At 40.4% G+C, this 21,742-nt stretch overlaps 1 protein-coding gene across 1 annotated transcript in view; it reads right to left on the bottom strand.

Annotated features, from left to right (window-relative positions):
* The window catches only part of OVCH1 (ovochymase 1), a gene marked incomplete at both ends in the record, with an annotated part of 88,751 nt that extends 68,040 nt beyond the window's left edge, over positions 1-20,711 (bottom strand). Inside the window, 11 exons of the mRNA XM_079714963.1 lie at positions 1,359-1,487; positions 1,598-1,738; positions 3,172-3,305; positions 9,360-9,447; positions 11,788-11,974; positions 13,708-13,859; positions 14,468-14,563; positions 18,354-18,526; positions 19,297-19,394; positions 19,669-19,787; positions 20,642-20,711. Of these exons, the coding sequence (XP_079571089.1) occupies positions 1,359-1,487; positions 1,598-1,738; positions 3,172-3,305; positions 9,360-9,447; positions 11,788-11,974; positions 13,708-13,859; positions 14,468-14,563; positions 18,354-18,526; positions 19,297-19,394; positions 19,669-19,787; positions 20,642-20,711 (1,387 nt within the window). The remainder of the gene's footprint in view (positions 1-1,358; positions 1,488-1,597; positions 1,739-3,171; positions 3,306-9,359; positions 9,448-11,787; positions 11,975-13,707; positions 13,860-14,467; positions 14,564-18,353; positions 18,527-19,296; positions 19,395-19,668; positions 19,788-20,641) is intronic.
* Positions 20,712-21,742: the final 1,031 nt, after the last annotated feature.

The raw sequence follows: 21,742 nt of genomic DNA, 5'->3' as shown, positions 1-21,742 counted from the left end.
AGGATCCGGACGTGCAGGCTCAGCAGCCATGGCTCACGGGCCCAGCTGCCCCGCGGCATGTGGGATCTTCCCAGACCAGGGCACGAACCCGTGTCCCCTGCATCGGCAGGCGGACTCTCAACCACTGCGCCACCAGGGAAGCCCGAAGTGATAGATTTTAAAGCTAAAGTTTTATGGCATCATGAGTTTCCAGTATAAGAAATTCATATCCCCACTCTACCTCATGGTATCCAAGGAAGACAGCCAATGCTCCAACTACTCTGGTTTGTCTCATACTTTTCAGATTAAATTTAAAGGACAGAATGTTACCACCCAACCCATGTTCCTCTTCAGGATCACCATAAATCACAACAGCATGAGTACAGTTTTGGTTAAATTCAATACTAAGGTCTTCAAATGTCAACTGTATAAATTATAAACATAACCAGAGAAGAGGTCAAAGAGAAGATATAACCTTTTAAAGTTTCCCTCTATACATTAAAGGGCTCTCAGTCACACCCTCATATTCCGTTGGTAGAAGGGTAAACAACTGCAGCCTCTTTGGAGGGCAATTACTACCAGATTTAAAGACACAAACCCTTTGACCCAGTGAGTCCACTTCTGGGAATTATATACATCCACATCGTCCAAAAACAGTGACACAGGAACATACCAGCATTGCTGGCATGGGCAAAGACTGGCAACGCACTAGAAGTCTGTTAATAGGGAACTGGTGTAAGAAATTAAGGGACATCACACAATATAATTTAATGCAGTTGTTATAAAGAAGCCCTCTGGGCTTATCTAGAAAGATCCTTGAGATATTTTTAAGTAGAGAAAGCACTGCCAAGCAATATGAATATACGTTTGTAAATGCTCAGAATCTCTCTCTATGGATATTCCAGAAACTTTTCAGTGTTTGATTCCAGGAAGTAGGATGGGAGTTAGATGAAAAGGAGACTTACTTTTTGTTTTAGTCTCTTTTAAACTGCTAAAACATTTTAAACTGCATACAAAGATCCCCTTTTAGAGTTAAAAAAAAAAGTAAATAGAAGATCTTAATCATATGACAATTTAACAGTCCTGATGAAGCAAGTTCTGCTAAATACACACAGCTAATTTCTTTTTTTTTTTTTTTTTTGCGGTATGCGGGCCTCTCACTGTTGTGGCCTCTCCCGTTGCGGAGCACAGGCTCCGGACGCGCAGGCTCAGCGGCCATGGCTCACGGGCCCAGCCGCTCCGCGGCATATGGGATCCTCCCGGACTGGGGCACGAACCCATATCCCCTGCATCGGCAGGCGGACTCTCAACCACTGCGCCACCAGGGAGGCCCCCACAGCTAATTTCTTGATGAAGTAAAGGCCTCCTTAGTTGCTTGCCTTTAATGTGTTTCTCTGGAGCATGAATCAACCAGTGACACCCTACATTCCTGGGATACAGGTGAGGATAGCCGGCAGGGTGAATCATCCCTTCCACCACCAGCACAGCCCCACTCCCACATCCTGAACCTATGGAAGTGTTGAGGAAATCCTAGGTGAATAGCCAAAGGCATTCCCTCCTCCTCACCCTCATATCACAGAAAAGCAGCAAGGAATTGCATGCCTGATTTAATACCTACCTGCTTCCGAGTTCTTCCGTAGAGCAGTAAAGGTAAGCTCAAAACTGCTGCCACTGTTGTGTGTATCAGAAACAAAGGTAACTGTGGCCTCATTGGTCTCTGTCAGCAATGGTGAGGGCAATATATTTCCACAGACCTTACCTTCAAAGCAAAAGAAATTGAAATAAGATTACTGAAAAATGATGGAAACAAACTTAGACACGTGCTTTTCTGATACTACCTTCCATGAACTCTCTGTTCTAAGTACACCAAAGTATACAGTGGTCCCTTTAATTCATTCTACACTCTGCTTCAATAACTTATACTCCATTTACTTCCTCATACCCAATCTCACATGTCCAAATTCTACTCATCCTTCAGGGTCTAACTCAAAGTCCAGCTCTCCATAGACATTCCCTGACAACCAATGAAAACGAGAGCTTTTCTGAACCCCCCAGCACATATCCTATTCTGTGCCATTTCCTACCTTGTGGTACACCTTTATTTGCTTCACCAAACTGCAAGCTCAGTAGAGCAGAGACTGCTTTCACTCTGTGTACATCCAGTACTTGGTATGATATCTGGTTTATTGATTGGTTTAAAGAATGATTACTGGGGGCTTCCCTGGTGGCACAGTGGTTGAGAGTCCGCCTGCCGATGCAGGGGACGAGGGTTCGTGCCCCAGTCCGGGAAGATCCCACATGCCGCAGAGCAGCTGGGCCCGTGAGCCATGGCCGCTGAGCCTGCGCGTCTGGAGCCTGTGCTCCGCAACGGGAGAGGCCACAACAGTGAGAGGCCCGCGTACCGCAAAAAAAAAAAAAAAAAAAGAATGATTACTGAGTAAAAAGGCCTGAAGCATGAACTCATTTAGTCAATAAATATTATAACCCTTAGCACAATACCTTGACTATAGCATTCTGTCAAATACTTCTGAAGAGATATTTGTCCTAATCATTGGCCATATGGAGACCTAGAGACCGAGGTCTATGCCAGCTCCAGAGACCTTCTATCACGCTTAACACATAATATTTCAATTAAAGTAAATATATCAATTATGCTTATAGAGCTTATAAGAGGTATTCAATAAAAGAAATTAAATGACATGAAATTATCTATTGTCATGAGAAAAAAGAACATTATAAAACAATGTAGAGTTCAGTGTGTACAGATAATATGTATAGATAAATATACATCAAAATGTTAGCAGCATTTACCTCTAGGTGGTAAGTTTATGAATGGTTTACATTTTTTCCATATGCTTTCTGTCTGTACCAGATTTGGCAAACATGCACCCGCTTTTGTGGTAAGAAGGAAAAAACTGACATGGCCTTGAAAGGAAGTTTCTGACAATTGTGAGATCAATTTCGTTCAATACTGCTATTAAACTTGAGAAAGGAATCGATAAACCTCAGGAAATATGCTGGTCTTTGCTTCCACTCTTAACCACACACACTCTTGGCCCCTTCAAGAAGGGCACAGTTTGCAAGATGAAATAATTTCCCTGTGTGCAGAAATCTAATTTCAGATCCTTCAGCCCCTCTTTGGTTGTTTGGATACTCTAAAATGACAAATGAAAATAAATGTAGCATACTCACTAAAAAGCACTCCACTGCTTGATTGTAAAGATACATAGTCATGGTCACATTCAACTTGACTTTCTATGTCTAAGCTTGTAAATTTTATTAGGATAATTTTATTTTCTGGTACCATTATTTTCCAGATACATAAGCTGCAGAGGAGAAAGTGAAGAAAGTATAATAAATGGCAGAGTCATATGTGGCAAATAAGATCTAATATCTGAGGTTTAGCTCATAACTCAACACTAAAGTTTTACAGGATATTAGAAGGTAAAAGGCAAAGGAAATTCTTTATGTGAGAATAATTTGTTTATGCTCAAATTGCTGGCATTTCTCCAACAAATGGAGCAGTATTAATTAGAGAATGGTCAGAAACCACCCTTTAAATTTCATTTAGTTATGAAATGCAAGAATTTTGATCTATGAATTTAAGAAACCTAAGATTCATCTCTCTAATTTATTAGTCTAATTGAAAATTCATAATATTCACCCAGAAGTTGAATAATGGATTATGAATTATGGATTGACCATGCAGCATATTTTAACCCAAAGCAGCCACATCCTCCTAGGTCAGCCTAAGTCATAATCCCTGCAGTTGCGATGTTATCCAACTTCCAGTAAGGTGAGCTGTGACCTTTTACAAATATCTTTAGAAACATGTTTAAACATTTTGAAAGTAGTTTACATAATTTAACACACAATCATTTACCTTTATTTTTCTACATGAATTCATACTATTTACTCAAGAAAAGAAATCCCAATGGGCCAGACATCCTCAGGGTCTTCTATGGCTCACATTTATGGGAGTGCAAAGCAATTTTTTTTTTAAATTGACAAGTGACCCTCTGTCATGATTTTCATTGTTCATTTATTTATTTTTTAATTTTTTTGAAGTATAGTTGATTTACAATGTTTCAGGTGTACAGCGAAGTAATTCAGTTATACATACATACATACATATATATATATATTTTGTTTTTCAGATTCTTTTCCATTAAAGGTCATTCCAAGATATTGAATATAGTTCCCCATGCTATACAGTAGGTCCTTGTTTATCTATTTTATATTAGTAGTGTGTATCTGCTAATCACAAATTCCTAATTTATCCCTCCTCACCCCTCTCCCTCCTTTGGTAACCATAGTTCGTTTTCTGTTTGTGAGTGAGTGCAAAGCAACCTTATCTGGAACCTAACATGTCCGAAGGAGCTTCCTTCTAAAACTCCATAGTCTTTATCAACAACCTTAGACCTGCTAACTGTCCCATTGCCCTCCAAGTAATAACTTCTCAGGACTGTAGGAGTTATCCAACCCTTTTATGCCCAGTTTCCAAAACCAAACGCTGTAATTCTCACCAAACATCTTCTCCTTAACCAGAAACTCCTTGCTTTACTCTTTTTCTATTCGAGCTCATCATCCTGAACTAGATGTAAAAATAGACTGCCTCAAATATTATTAAAATCACTTTTTAATCACTTTGATTTAAAAAGCAATAAGCTGCCTAAAATATGACGATGCCCGCTTTTCTAAGCACTTTAGTTGGAAAAGCACTCCATATCCATCTTCTTTCTTGGGATTCATTACCCCCCTCTGAGGTAGGCAGGAGAGAAATTACTCCCCCTTCTCCAAATAGAAAATCTGGCATTGGGGCTTCCCTGGTGGCGCAGTGGTTGAGAGTCCGCCTGCCAATGCAGGGGACACGGGTTCGTGCCCCGGTTGGGAAGATCCCACATGCCGCGGAGCGGCTGGGCCCGTGAGCCATGGCCGCTGAGCCTGCGCATCTGGAGCCTGTGCCCCACAACGGGAGAGGCCACAACAGTGAGAGCCCCGTGTACCGCAAAAAATAAAAATTAAAAAAAAAAGAAAATCTGGCATTGATATTGAAAGAGTCATCACATCTCACATATAATGGGAAATACAGTTTAGGCTTTATGACTTCAAAGGCCACTGCTTTCTCCTGTTTTCATCATATTATTTTCTAATTCAAAATCTCTAACTCAAAGATGGAAAATAGATTTCAAGTCACATGCCAACCTTGATTTATCATTAGTGATTGCTGCATTAAAAGGATTCTGAGGTCTAGTCAAGCTGAGTGAGAGAGGGGTACCAGAATTAATCATTGATTTATTCATTCAAATATCTATTGAGCATTTATTAATATGCCAGGCACTGTTCTAGGCTCTAAAAGATGTAATATCTTCCATGGAAGGAGACCATCTGAATGCCATGAATCTGCCATTTCTGAGAGTCTAGCTACCACCTACCAGAATAAAGACAGGCTTGGAGAGACTATAACTCCCTGCTTCAATTTCACATTATCTCTTTCTCCCTTACCATTGGCTAATTAACTCCATTTGGAATTTAAAAGACCCTTCTTCCACCATTCAAGTTTGCTTAGCATGCTGGAGTCACTAAGTAGGTAAATTGGCTCCATGCCTTATTACATTTCTAAGACATGTCTTTTCACATTTGAACATTCTAAAATCAGAAGGATCTTACAATGGAGTCTTAAAGTTCAGTTAGAAGGATCTCACAATGTTAGTCTTACAATCAATGGATCGAAAGTGTTTCAAGAGAGGATTTGTAATAGTTTTGGCCAGTCACCTGGGGGTACTATTGACTGCATCCTACTTAATTTTTCTGCTTGAGGTGTTTTAGACTACAGACTTGCATGAATATTAGCTTATGATTCGAATTCTCAGGAAGATTTGTACCCCTCCCTACATCCATTGCCAAGGTTGAGGCATGTATCTTTCCACATGAGTGGGCTTATGCCTTGTATAGCCTTACACTGAAGGTATAGGTGTCCCACTTTTATATGGAGATCTCCTAATCTTGTGTATTTTGTTTTCTTTATCGGTGGTACATAAAATAACAATGAACAACAAGTCTATTTTTGATTTGTTGAAATATGGTACAAATTCATGCTAATATTGAGTTGTAATGTAGCTGAAAGTCTTATTCTCTTTAGTTGACTTCTTACTTTAGTCCCTACAAGCTATTTAATATCTTAACTATTTAATCTTAACTTCATTCTCTAAACATGAAGCGGTTCAAAGCTTACAATTACTAAGACAGCATCTAGTGAAAATTCCTTCAAATTTCCCATAGATTACCTTGACATTTTCTGTTACTTTCCCAGGAAAGGAATTATCTTCCTTCTTTCCAAAGCTAAATCTTTATTTGTTGTGTTCTCATGAAACTTCCTTCACATATATATGTATTTCTCTTGACTAATCACTCTTACTCTCTCTTCTGCCCATAAGAACAGTTAGCCCTACCCTTCAAAAAGCAAAATCCTGGGCTTCTCTGGTGGCGCAGTGGTTGAGAGTCCACCTGCTGATGCAGGGGATGCGGGTTCGTGCCCCAGTCCGGGAGGATCCCACATGCCGTGGAGTGGCTGGGCCCGTGAGCCATGGCCGCTGGGCCTGCGCGTCCGGAGCCTGTGCTCCGCAACGGGATTGGCCACAGCAGTGAGAGGCCCGCCTATCGCAAAAAAAAGAAAAAAAAAAAAAAAGCAAAATCCCCATTTCTCTTAATCCTAGTGCCCTATTACCCAAAGCCACTGTCCCATCTTCCTCCTTCTCTTCACTGCTCAACTGTCTTCCTCATCTCAAACAATAGCACCTCCTTCCTTCCTGTACGTCAAAAACCTTCAACACAGTCTTAAGTCTTTCTCTCTTGAAACCCAAATTTTCAACTTGTTAGCAAATCCCGTGGCTCTACCACTTCTCACCACCTCGACTGTTACAAACCTGGTCGAAGCTATCTTCATCCTTACCGGGATTGCTGCAGGAGCTGGTCTTTCAGCTCTTGCTCTTGCCTGTTCTATGGTCTATTTTCAACACAACAGCCAAAGAGAACCTTTACCATGTGTCAGATCATGTTCCTCCTCTGCTCAACGTCCTCCAGTGGCTCCATATCTTTCTCCTCCATAAGAAGGCTCCAAAGTCCTTCTTATGCTCTATAAGTTTGGCCACTCATAATCATGACCATTTTTGCCCTCTCTCACTTAGGTCTAGCTAAGTGGTATTTTTTTTTTTCTGCCAGGAATATCCCTTCCCAAGATGATCATTTGATGGCCTCACTCATTTCATTCAAGTCTTTGTTCAAATATGATTTTCATAGTGCAGTCCTCCTGAACATCTTCCCCAATTATTGCACAAGCCAACACTCTCTACCCCTCCTTCTTGCTTTATTTTCCTGTACAGCACTTACCATCGTCTATTGTATGTAATATTATCTGTATTATCCCTACTTTCCACCCCACAACTCGCCCCACAAAGGAAAACATTTGTCTGTTTCATTCTCTGCTGTATAACTAGCACCTAAAATAGTGCCTGACACATCTTAGGGCCTCAATTAATTTTTACTATTTGGTGAAGGGATACCAAGTCTTCAACTATCACTTAATGCATTGTGAATATAGCTTCTAACCTTACAATTCTACTGAATCAGTTCCTAACTTTTGAATTACCATATCCAATGGCATTTTATCTGAACTCATTTTGACTTTTACAATGTTTGATACTACTAAGAACACCCTCTGTCTTGAAAGTCTTTCTTGCAGACATCTCTTCAATACTTCATCTAAATTGAATCATAAGTTCTCTGTCTTTGAGGGTAAATTGTCTGTCATCTGTGTATCTCTTATCCAATAGATAAATGCTTTCTAGAATCTCACACATAGCCATCCATCCTCTGCTCAAATATCCACTTATAAAGGAAATTCATTATCTCCTGCACAGGCCATTAAATCTCAGAAATCTCTCAAATTAGAAACTACTTTACATTGTACTGAAATCTACCTTCTTCTAACATTTACCCTCTGCTCTTTTTCTCAGCTCAGCAGTTAATCAGAAGTCCAATTCTGCTTCTATGGTAGTCTTTCAGATAAATCAAGACAGTTCCTTCCTCCTGTCAAGTCTTCTTTGGAATGAATATATTCCTAGTTCCCTCCACCACATCTCCCAAGGCACTGTTTTGAATTTCTTTTTATCTTGGTCATTGTCCTTCAGTTAATTTCCAGTCTATCAATGTTCCTCTCTAATGATTGTATCTAGAGACCTCCTACCTACACCCCAGCCCAGGACTCTAACAGAATAGGACTCTGGATGCTATTCTTCTAAAAGTTTAAGCAAAGATGGCAAAGGCTTTATTGGTATTATATTATTACTAGGTTGACTCACAGAAAGTCAACTTAGACTCTCAATAAGCCTTTTAAATATGGGCTGCAATTAAGCCACATCATTTCTGTCCTATACTTGTAATGGACATTTACATTTATTTTACATTAATTTTGTAAATTATAATCTCACCACCATTTTGACTTCCCATTGCCCATGGCATAAAGTCTAAGCTTCTTCACATGGAATTCCAGCTCCTCTACAATTAAGGCCTTTTTATCTTCATTGTCCACTGCTACCCCCAGTTCCCACTTACATTAACATTGTTCTCCAGCTGCACTGGGACACACTGTCCAAACAGTCCTGATATTCTTCACCTCCTGATATTTCTTATACACAATTCCCTCTGCCTGGCATGATCTGTAGAAATCTCTTATATGTTAGAGCTACAAAAGACTTCATGAGCAATAAAATCATAACTATACTTCACTGTCTAGTTTCAATACCGTCCCCTTAACTGAAGCATCTCTACCCCTCCCAAACACAGTACACACACCTCACAAATCACTGCAATAGGAATTATTCTCTCCATTGTCAATAGTACCAACACACCTTGGTAGTGTGGATTATTTCACCTTGTTTCATAGTATAGTTTTTGTTTGTTTGTTTGTTTGTTTTTTTGCGGTATGCAGGCCTCTCACCATTGTGGCCTCTCCCCTTGCGGAGCACAGGCTCCAGACGCGCAGGCCCAGTGGCCATGACTCACGGACCCAGCCGCTCCGCGGCACGTGGGATCCTTCTGGACCGGGGCACGAACCCGTGTCCCCTGCATCAGCAGACTCTCAACCACTGTGCCACCAGGGAAGCCCAAGCTCCAGTCTTAATGCTGATGATTCATACTAACAGGTAACAAAAGTACCAATTAGCAAGTATTTGTCATCCAATACCAGATAAAATATTTAGGGTTTTATGTTAATCAAATAAAGTAATTGAGATACCAGACAAAATTGCCAAAACATGGCCCTGTAAAATGGCATGACTTGGGGGAAAAACCCAGGGATCATTCCTACCAGGGTTACGTACCGATTATGAGAATAGTTGCTCTCTGTCGAATGGGGATAACGAATCTTCCCATTTTCTCCAAATAATACTCTTCCCTGAGGTCTACAACCTTCCAAAACATAGGAAAAAAAGCTGATTATTTTGCTCAGCCATGGACATTTCAAGACATATTGTACAGACTCAGCTTGAAGCTATATAATTTATATTATATAATTCGTATTTATGGAAATGTATTTATTTGTAGGTGCCATGACCTATACTTTGTATTTGCAGACTTTGTTAGGAAAATTTCTAAATCATAATTTTAAAAATATATAATAATTTTATTAATTAACCATCTGATATTCTTTACAATACTTTTTCTCCCACTTTTACTGAGGTATAATTGACATATAACATTATATTAGTTTCAGGTTTATGACAGGATTTGTTATTTATATGTATTGTGAAATCATCAGCAGTGATTATTGTTAACATTCATCACCATGCATAGGTACAAAAATTTTTTTCCTTGTGATGAGGACTTTTAAGATCTACTCTCTTAACAACTTTCAACTATGTAACATAGTATCATTAACTATAGTCATCATGCTGTACATTTTTATCTCCAGGACTTATTTTATAACTGGAAGTTATAACTTTTGACTCCCTTCACCCATTTTGCCCACCCACCACCTCTGGCAACCACCAGTGTGTTCTCTGTATCTATCAGCTTTTTTTTTTTTTTAATTCCATATATAGGTGAGATCACACAGTGTTTGCCTTTCTTTTTTTCATTCAGGATAATGCCCTCAAGGTCCTATCCACATTGTCACAAATGGCAAGATTTCATTCTTTTTTATGGCTGAAGAGTATTCATAATATTCTTTACTTGAGTTCTTCAGATTTAACAATTACCCCATTGTCTCAAATCATGAGTCATAGTGAAGCTGTCAAATTATAGTGTAGGAAACTAATATGGTGTTTTCCCATCTCTAACTAGGATTTCCTGGGTTATAATAACATACCTTTGTATAATGATATTAAAGTAAAAGTACACAAATTTTAGCAATGACATGGCAAGTCTCCAGCATTCGCTCAGAAATTTCAGACTCCTGTGTCACATTTTAATTGTTGGAATCTAGAACAGGCAACTAGGGAATGAGAAGCTTAGAAGGATGATATTAAGGAGGTGTTATTTAAATAAATTACTTGTCACATTCTGATATTCATTTGACTGTGGAATTGATGGTTATTGCCTGATTTCATTGCCATTTTAAAATATTGTTACCATTAACCTTTGTTCAGCGCTTGTTAACCATTTTAACTTTCTCTTCTAGGTGATGAAAACTGAATAGGATTGTTACCAGGAGAAAAATTTCCCCTGCAGTAATGACAATGAACAGAACACTTTTACTCTGAAGACCAAATGAAAGTAAGCTGAGAGTGGGCTCTTGTTTGAGGAGGCGCTAGTCTTCAGCTGGACCAGCAGCAGGAGTGCTTTGCAAATCATCAGCTAGGTGGCTGGTCTTGGACTACAAATGAGGAAGGAGGGAGAGAGGGAGGGATGGTGAAACACTGTGTTCTGCGGCTCTGGGTCCTGGCCTTTAACACATTTGGTTCTTACACTAAACCGCTTGTTCCTGTAAGCTGTGCTTCCTTATGACTCTTTATTCTGCAGAGGCTGTCCCCTGTGCCATTTTCTTGAGCAGATGCTGTCCCTTTTCATTGCAAAGTTCTGGCCCCTCAGAACTGAGCCCTCTAGGCCCTTCCTCAGTGTTCTTATAGCTCTCTGGGTTTATGTGACCTTCACCTTTTATCACAACTATCCATTTACTTCTTTGTCTCCCCAATAGTTGGGAAGTTCCTTGAGGCATCTGCAGTCCAATACTTACTTTCTGAATCTAGATTTCAGTGCCACAGAACAAAAATAACTTTCCAAAGCCTCCCTTATGTTTCCACTCTTGCCAAGTAAAATTAACAAGGGTGAATGGGAGAAAGGGTGATTTTTTTTTTTTTTTTGGCCTTGGGGCATGTGGGATCTTAGTTCCCCAAAAAGGGATCAAACCCATGCCAGGTGATTTATTTTTAATGATCTTAAGTAGTTTAGGAAAAAATTATGTCAACTGGTTAAATGGAGAAAGAATCCTCTAATGAGTCTATACGCAAAACTATTTTAAAATCTCATAAGTACAAAAAAGCCCACATTTCATGAAAATCTACATGACCATAAACGTGAAGATCCAGTTGATGTTCAAATTAAATTGACGGGTATCAGTGTTAATTAATTCAGAGTTAGAAGTTTATGTACATTGTATTAGGAACTGAAAACCAGCCATATTCTTGCTTTATTTTAAAGCTTATTTCTGATTATATCTGCAACACAGAGTAACTATCCTTGAAAGAAGCATGATCATTTTTTGAGTTGCAGTGAAATGAGGAAGGAGGAATTCATAGAAATGACACCCACCTGTCATTGTCTGAGTGATGAAATCCATTAACTCAAACACCTTGGAAAAAATGCCAAGTGATGCCCTTCTATGGTTATTTCTGAAACGATTCCAACCTCTAGCACAACCAGCTCCCCAGGAAGTTATTCCAGAAAGAACCCAGTTTCCATCATCTCTTCTACAAACAAGTGGACCTCCAGAGTCCCCCTTTTATAATAGAGAAAGAGGACATTTTAAAATAGTCACAAGTTAAAAATATTTTATCAGGTCCAAAAATATCAGCACACATCTCAGAGAGAGAAGAAGTAGAAGCATATAAGCCCAAAGGTCATTATTCATCAACATTTTTTGTCTATCATTTTGTTTCTTCATCATTAGTTTCAAAGGACTGTCTTTTCGCTTAGATGTAACCTCCTTCCACCTACTTCATGCAATCTTGTCAATCTAACACTTCATTCCTCACTTCCTCTCAGTCTTTTGGGAACAATCATATATATTTCAAAATAAACAGAAGGAGGAGGGGGAGTTCACAGATATATGCTTCCACTATAGCTTGTCATCTGGAATTGCTCAGAAAGACTGTGTCACATCCCAAGCCCACAGCACCAGTGAATAGAGCCCTTAAGGTCATGCAATAGCCCAAGGCTTTAAAAACAGAATGCCTGGGAACCTAATTTTGTCCCAGGGGCTATATATAAAGGATCCATTGGCTCTCAGACTAGAGCATAAAGGACTCACAACTTCAGGATCCTTTCTTTAATAATTCTTCATAATGATATGTTGCTTTGAAAACATGTCAATTTTGTGTCAGATTAAACCCCCTCAAAAGGCACAGAGCTGTTGGAGAGCTTTATCCAAAAAATGATTGCTTATAAAGGATGAGACAGGACAAAGCAACTTAAGTCTACCTATGTTCCAATTTAGAAAGTGGAATAACCGTAAATTTCTATCTCCTTCATCCCAAACTCTTCCTGGTCCTATTCTGTTGCCCCCTAGAAGAAAAATTAAGCATTTTTCCAACAGAAAATTTTAGGGATCTTCACATGGCAGTTTCAAGCTGCTTGCTGGCAAAGAATAAAGAATCCCTGCTCCTACAGTTAAAAAAACAAACAAACAGAAAACAAAAAAAACCCACTTTCGGGCTTTGGTGGCGCAGTGGTTGAGAGTCCACCTGCTGATGCAGGGGACGTGGGTTCGTGCCCCGGTCCAGGAAGAACCCACATGCCGTGGAGCGGCTGGGTCCATGAGCCATGGCCGCTGAGCCTGCGCGTCTGGAGCCTGTGCTCTGCAACGGGAGAGGCCACAACACTGAGAGGCCCGCGTACCGCAAAACAAACAAACAAACAAACCACTTTGCAAGTAAATTATCTTCTTCATCTAAAACTTAAAACGCATGTCTTTCACAAATTGGCCTCCCTTTCCTTTCTTATCTTGTCAGGCTAGGTCTTCTTTGTGAATCTGTTATGTTGGCCTTGGGAGGTCACTGTCATTCACAATATCTTTTACCCCATAGTTACTATAGCTATGCTCTCCTTGGTCAAACTTTGTGGAAACACTGCATTCTTCACTAAAGCTTGAAGAAAAATTACAATGTTTAACAAAAGGTGGAACGAAAAATAATTCAGAGCTGACCTAATTAGTTAGCCAAAGTGGTCATCTTGTTTGATTCCATTAGGTTGGAAATGTTGAAACCACCTTCCCTGCCTCTCCTCTTCACTCCCCCCAAAAGAGGTACAGGGGTAAGAATGGACATGGGACAGAAAAGACTTCTCTCAGCCCTGGTCAAGGAACCTTTTTCAGTAGAAGCCAGATGGAAAGACGAGGGAAAAGGGAATCTTGAAGAAGTAACCCCCCAAAAGCAGCTCAGGAGAAAAAAAGACAGAATCCACTATCACCCACGTGATAGTGGGTGAATAACTGGACTGGTTTATGCTTTTTACCTGGCAGGCATCCTTTTCCCCATCAGGAAAACCGGCACACAACATGGTCCTTCCCAGGGGAGGAAGGTTCATACCCTTGAGCACAGTTTTACATGTTCTGTCATCCATGATGGGAAGTTCCACTTCCTGTAGGACATTTGAATATTCCGCTGCTGTGGAGAAGGGACTGGTATGTTAGTCAACAATTGTCCTCACTGAAAGAAACCAATAAGAAGCTTACATGTTTAAAACTTGTAGATGTTTAACCAAAATGTAGAAGGCTTTTTTTAAAGCTGTGAATGATGTTATTTCCTAAAATCTTATACTATGTGATAAAGGACATTTTTTTTAAATTCAGATTTTTAAGGTAACATAGGCAATTGTGGCTTCTCTGAATATATGCTTAAATGTTTCCTCAAGAGGAAAACTTTAGTCAATAAGGCAATATTCTGTAAAATTCTTCATTTAAAAAAAAATCACAATATTAAAGGTAAGGAAGCTTAACTGTTGTTACTTTACTGTATTATTCTTCATCTATTATAGTCACCTCTGGTTCCTTCATCTGATACACCTTACCAAAATGGCAGTAGGAGGAATTTTATGTAGAGCCTTAAGTACAGACTTTTTATGGTGAAGACAACCAGAAGTCTTCATTGGGCCAGAACTCAAGGGGGGAAAAAACCCAGGATAAATGTATTATTCAAGACCAACAAAATTCCTGCTTCCACTGGGCATGTAAAGGGGCCTGGAAGAAATATTACATTCTTTTGATGCCTCTTACTCTCTGAAATCTTGCCCCATCCACTGGCCATGCAAAAAATCCCTTCTTCAAATTTATCACCTGTGTGGGGAATAGAGATCGGCTGAACAGTAGTTCCTGAAAAAACAACAGTAACAAAAAATCATAAGAGTCACAGACAAGTAATGGCTAAATATATCTGGAAACTGACATCTGGTTGATTTCATGGTTTCTACACTTTCTTCCTAAATGTAACAATGACATATATTTTAAAAGTTTTTCTCTCTCAAAAGAACTATTTCATATTTATAGAAATTTAGAAAAATGCAAGTAGAATAAGGAAAAACACATTACACATACCACAATGACCCTCCCCAAACCAGCAACATTTTAGGTTGTGCCCTTGTTCTTAAGGGATAGTTTTTCACTCAAGAGTAATTGAGCACTATTATGTGGCAATCACTCTTCTGGGCCTCAATGAATGAGCAGAAAAAAAAAAAATCCTCCCTGGCAGAACTTAGATACAAGTGTGAGTGAATGAGTGAATAAGTGTGTGTGTGTGTGTGTGTGTGTGTGTGTGTGTGTGTGTGTGTTGGGGTGGGGGGAGTACAAACAGTAAATCTAATAATTTAGTTGTTAGGTAATATGTGCTCAGATTTTTCCAGAAAAATCAGAACAGGGTAAGAAAGATGAGAAGTCTGGGGATTAGGAAAGATAGCATAGGAGATGCAATTTTAAAAATGGTAGTCATGTCAAGCCTCACTGAGCAGAAGCTGAGGGAAGGGATCAGGCAGTCATCTGGGTGGAAAGCATTTGAAGAAGAAAAAAAGAAAATGGAAAGTCCCTGCAGTGGAATCATGCCACATACATCTGAGGAAGAGTGGGGAGGTCAGGATGGCTGGAGCAGATTAAACAAAAGAAAGTTTAGTAAAAAAATAAACAAAAAAGGGGTTAGATACAGGGCTAGGATGAGGGTGATGTCAGCTGATAAGAACACTGATTTCTATCTGAGTGTAATGAGAACCACTGAAGTGTTTTCAGCAGAGTAATATAATCTGACGTAGATTTCAAAAAGGATTATTCTGGCTGCTGGGTTAATAATAAACATTAGGGATGCAAAAGAGGAAGCTGGAGATGATTCAAGAGACCATTCAGATTAACCTAGGCAAGAAATGATGGTAGCGTGGAACAGGATGTTAGGAGTGGAGAGGGTGAGGCAAAAGCAATAGAATTCTTCTGATGGAGTAGATGGATAGTGTGACAGAAAGAAGAATGAAGAATGAGTGCAAAGCTTTTAGCTTAAACAACTGGAAGATAGAATTGTCATTAATCCAAATGGAAGGCTATGGATAGAGCAGATTTAGATGCAGGGGATAATCAGGATCTTATTTTAAACATATTAAGTTTGAGAAGTCTATTAGCTATCCAGGTAGATCATTAGGCAGTTGGCTATAAGAGCCCTATTAATCCCAGTACCGCATATAATACACAGAAACCTGGGCTGGATATATAACATCTAGAGTTATCTTCAACTAATTGGTTTTAAAGCCTTGATCCTGGATGAGATCACTAAGGGAGTGAGCATAGAAAAAGAAGAAGCGGTCCAAGGGCTGATACCTGGGGCACCTCAACAATAAGCCACGAAGAAGAGGAGGAGTCATCAGAGAAGACTAAGAGAAGGTGTAAGAAGAAGTAGAAGGAAAACCAAGGGACCCCTAAAAATCAAGTGAGGAAAATGTTTCCAGGAGAGCATGAGCAACTCTCTCCAAACTCCTATTAAGTAAGCTGAGGATGGAGAATTTATCTGTGAATTTAGCAACATGGACATGGTGACTGTGACATGGGCAAATTTGGTAGAGTGGTGGGGGTGAAAGTGTGATTAGCTTGGATGTCTAATAGACATCTCAAACCTAATACATGCAATTATGAGAATTGAGGAGAGGAAATTAACACGCCAACATCGATGGCTCTTCATAGAGTTTTTATATAAAGGGAAATAGAAGAAAATCAATAGTTTCTTTTGATATACAAATCTAGTTTCAGTTATTCTCTCTCAGTATTTTGATGATCTTGTTCTTCCATCTTCTGACTTTCATTACTGCTGTTAAAAAATCAGCTGTAAATCTAATGGTCACGTCTCTGTTGGAATATAGTATTCTCTAGATTTTTTGGGATCCACGCTGGGGTTTTAGGATGCTATAATTTCAGCACAACATATCTAGATATAAAATTATTTTTAATATTATAGTTTAAAATTATTTTTAATATTATAGTTTAAAATTACAAATAGTTTAAAAGTCTGAAAGTTATTGTCTCATCAGCTCTGACTAACCCTCACTCACTTTCTCTTAAATTATAGCCTCTCTTTCCCATTACCTGTATGCCTTCTAAAGCTCAAACTGATTGTTTACCATACTCTTCCAGTCTATCTTCTCTGTCTCACTTTTTTGTCTCTTTGGATAATTATTTCCAATCTTCTACTTCTCTATATTTGATCTAATCTGCTATCTAATCCAACTATTGTGTTACTAATTCCAATTATATTTTCATATCTTTTTTATTGACTCTTTTCCAAGTCTTTCTCTTCAGTTAATAGTTTCTTGTTCTTCAGTCATTTTTGATAGACTTTAACTTATTTAAACTTAAGTAAAACATACTTTATATTATGTACCTCATTTTAATGCCTGCAATCTTGGAAGGCCTGATTCTGACTGCTGGTATTTTGGACTCTCTCTTTGGTGGCAACTTTCTCTGCATGCTTTTAATTGCGTGCTCTCATTCATTAAAACTTTATGGGAATACATTCGAGCTGAGATTTCAGGTTCATCTCTTCAAAGAGAATTTACTACCTTTGCTTCTGCCAGAAACCCAATTACTCACCTGGAACAACTTTAAAGTCTTGGCTTGGAGTTTTTGGTGATAGGTAATGTGAATGCCAGCATCAAACCTGAATGAAGCCTGGCTCAGGCTACAGATTCTTCTGAGAGCCCTCCATTCGGGGCCAAGGTTCAAGTATGTAAATTTCCTTATTCCTTCACTTTATGTGGTATATTTTCCTTTTCCCCCTATCTTTCAAGCATCAGCTTTCAGGAAGTCCCAGGTTACATCCATGGGAAGCTCCAATCAGACTCTCCCATCCCCCATCCTACTCCCATGCAGGCTCCTTGAATGGCCAGTTAAGGCTCTAGGTTCTTAAAGATCATTTAGATGCCTCAAGGGCAGTCACTTACTTCAGTGCCTGGCTAACTTCTCTGGATCTGTTCTCTTTCATTGTTTTTGGTCACTGAACACTTCCTTTTCTTGTATTTTAAAAAAGTAGATTTTTAATATTTTAACCAGAATGTTTAGATTATTTGTGCTGACAGAGTGTCAGATATCTAGTACATAACAGGGACAGAAAGAAGTCTCTGAGGACATTTTCAAATGTCCCACACTCCTTGGCTAGAGCTGAGTACAGGTAGATGGCCTAGAATATTGCCCAGCCAAGACACTGGAGTACTTAAAATGTTAAGTTAAGCATATGTAATTCGTGGCTGGTACAGTGATTTTATATGTTATAGATTAAACAAAATTATTTTTTAAGGAACAAAACATAGCTATTCAAATATTTCTAGATATATACACAGGAATTGAAGTTAACTGGCAGAGAATTAATAAACACAGTTTTCTCCATTATTATTATTATTATTATTATTTTGCAGTACGCGGGCCTCTCACTGTTGTGGCCTCTCCCGTTGTGGAGCACAGGCTCCGGAAGCACAGGCTCAGCGGCCATGGCTCACGGGCCCAGAGGCTCCACGGCATGTGGGATCTTCCCAGACCGGGGCATGAACCCGTGTCCCCTGCATCGGCAGGCGGACTCTCAACCACTGCGCCACCAGGGAAGCCCTCCATTATATTATTTTGTACTCCAACACTCCGTACTTACCAAAGTTGGCTTTGTGTTTTAGATATAGCAGTGCAGTATCAAAACTCATATATCCAAGTCTGTTGTATTTAGGATGGATAATAATTTCTGAGACAGGAATTTTCTGTTCCTCCTTATCCTTCTGAAAGAGGTTATACTCCCCAGCAGTCACACTCAGATGCTTAATTTGCTTCCTAAAACCAAACAAAAATCTTTCAATAAGTCTAGCTGTCTCCCCCAGGAAAGACAGTCTTGGTTTCATGTAATTAAATGAAAGTGATTAATGTACCTTTAAGCATTTCTAAGTCTTAAAAGAAGATGTATCTTTATTAGTGATTATTATCAATTGTTATAATTCCCTGTAAATTATAGGTATCTATAAAAAGTCATGGTTTTCAATCACAGAGTGTTTACATTCTGTGAACCCTTTCCCCTAGCATCAATTGTCTTTCTGCATAAAATATTTGTGTCTTCTTTTGTACATAAACCAGTCTATATATGCTTTACCATTTTAAGTAAGATAGAAAGCTTGTTCCTAGAACTGTCCTTCTTTTCTTTTTACTAGTACTCTCTTTTAATCTAGTCAAGTATCTGTTATTTCCACAGTATTTTCCCCTCCTAATTACTGAAACTCAGATTATTAGAACATTAATGCATCCGTTTAACATTTGATGTTAATACTTTATTAAAATAAGTAACCATCATCCCTATCCACCACTGACTCCACAGATCATAGATGATGTCTGGGATCTTTGAGGTCTCTGATTAGTAGAGTAGGAAGCACAAGAAATCTTGGGATATACACAAGTTTCTGGGAATCAGGAAGGTCAGTGGGTAGGTGGACCAGAAGGAAAAATTAAGAAAGGGACTAAGATTGAACCTTGTATGGTATTTAGGGCGTCGAATCTCCCAATCCTATTGCCATGGATCAAGGTTTGATAAGTAATGGAAATCCACAACTTACTCATCGAGGCTAGCCAGGCAGTGTGCTGCTGTAACCACCAGATCATCTTGAATCAAGCTTCCTCCACAGAAGTGGTGCCTACCTAATTTCAGGGAGACCTGCCCAAGAAAAAAGTTATAAACACAACTAATATACATCTCCACACAGATGTCATCTCCTTCAGAAACATTTGAAATCAACTCTTCTAATATGATGTCACATTAAGACACTGATATAAATTAGTTAGGAAGAGATTTCCTATGAAGTAAACTCTTTGACAGTGAGGTCAAGTGGGGTCCAGAGAAAAATTACATGTTATGGTAGTTGTATTTGAAGCAAAGGAAATAATTCACCATTTTCTCATTAAGAAATCAATGTCTTTGTTATACCCACCTGACATGGGTGTCCACCAACTGTTGAATTTCCCCAACTACTAACTGTAGAGAAGAACCCCGATTCCAAGATAGTTTCCGTACTTTTCAAATCAACTGCACAAATTCCGCACTTCAGTCCTGTGTGGGAGAGCATATGTGTGATCACACACACACACACACACACACACACACACGGCACCTTATGTAAGCCTTCACTTTATCCTGATTTCCACGTTCGGATTTTCCTGGCCTGGCTCCGATGTTCTGGTGTCACTCAGCTGAAGGCTATCCCCTTTCTTTTCTTAAGATACCCCTGACACTATACCACTCGTTGACTAGAACTTGCCTCGCGACTCCCCCTGCCCTTTACAGCCTGAGCTACCTCAATAAAAAAGACCTGGTGGCACAGTGGTTGAGAATCTGCCTGCTAATGCAGGGGACACGGGTTCGAGCCCTGGTCTGGGAAGATCCCACATGCCGCAGAGCAACTAGGCCCGTGAGCCATGGCCGCTGAGCCTGCGCGTCCGGAGCCTGTGCTCCGCAACTGGAGAGGCCACAACAGTGAGAGGCCCGCGCACCGCGATGAAGAGTGGATCCCGCTTGCCACAACTAGAGAAAGCCCTTGCACAGAAACGAAGACCCAACACAGCCAAAAATAAAAATAAATAAAGTAAAAGAAGGCTCAACATTAAAAAAAAAAAAGACCTGGGCACTGCATGAGGGCCTCTCCCTCTGGTGATGGATTCGGGGCTTTCTCTGGGAGGGTGAGCATCACATAAATTAGGTGGAATGAAAGATACTGGAGAACATATGCTGCTCCTATTAGGTTTTGTTACTTCTACTTGGTTATCTTAAGGATTGCAGAAGAAAATCCGTCCCAGGCCCTTCCTGGGCACACCTTGCTGTTCTCCTTTCTGCCCTGGGGAGCTATGAAGTCCCTTTGCCAGGGCTCAGCCGCCCGCAGCCTCGGCTGCGCCCAGCGCCGGGCTCACCTCTGCTCCGCCAGGGGCGGACCGCGAGCACCAAGAGCAGCAGCGAAGCAGCCCCAGGCGGCGTCCGCATGGCGCCCGCGCGCGGGGACCCGTCGGTCTTCCTAAAACGCCGGCGGTGCAAACCCGGCGAGGAGAGGCGCTCCGGCCTCAGGGCTCGCGCTCCCGGAAGCGCCCGCGCTCTTCTCTCCCTCCCGCGGCGCCAAGGGGCCGCACCTGCCGCGCAGCCGGGCGCACAGCTTTCCCTCCTCAGGACCAGCCGCCCAGGTGTCATAGCGCCCCCGCCCTCCGCCCCTGGAGACAGGAGCGAGGTGACCTCGATGGTGAGCCTGGACCAGATGCGGGAGCAAGGGGATCAGTGGCCTAGAACGCTCAGCGCAGGTGAATCCTGTTCCCAACCAGGGAGTGTGGCCCAAGCCCAGGGTCAAGGAAGCTGGGGCACCCATGCAAGACACAGGCAGGCTGACCTCTGAAAGGAGGAGGACTCGTGAAAACCTGAGTGTGTAAAGGTACCACCCTGCTTCTAAGAAGCTTGTTGAAGACCTTGACACTCTCAAGTTTTCAAAGGGAGTGGATGTGAAAGATCAGGTTTTTTCTACCCCGTTCCTTTTCTGAGTGGCAGTGCTATCATCAGCTTCAGTGGAATGGACCAGAACTGTAGGGTCCAGCATTGAAGAGTATTAAAATGAATTCACTAGCAGGATTATCATGTCAGCATTTTTTCAATAATTATTTTCTAATAAGTAATTTGTAACGAGTTAGCTTGAGATTGGGAGAGGAATAAAGCCAGAATTTGTAATTGATTTATAATTTATCAAAAAATGAGGGCAAGGCTAAGTGAACATTTTATATACATTAACTAACCTAGACACCAGTCCCCCAGCCCCAGTTATTTCACTTTTGTATAAAATAGAAATAAAAGCTTCTTGAGGTAGGAGGGTAAACAAATTAGGGAGACAGGCAGGTGGTAGAGAGAAAACAGAGACAGTCGAGGTGGAGGGAATGCAGGTCCAGGGACAGGCAGCTGACAGTCAGAGAGGGGCAGAAGGGAGCAGAAGGTGACTTGGGAATCTTCTGGCAAAAAGCTTAAAGAATGTGATTGGC

The sequence above is a fragment of the Hyperoodon ampullatus genome, assembly GCF_949752795.1.
Source record: "Hyperoodon ampullatus genome assembly, chromosome: 11".
NCBI classification, from domain to species: Eukaryota; Metazoa; Chordata; class Mammalia; order Artiodactyla; family Ziphiidae; genus Hyperoodon; species Hyperoodon ampullatus.
The sequence above is the reverse complement of the archived record's forward strand: the minus strand, read 5'-3'. Positions and strand labels throughout refer to the sequence as shown.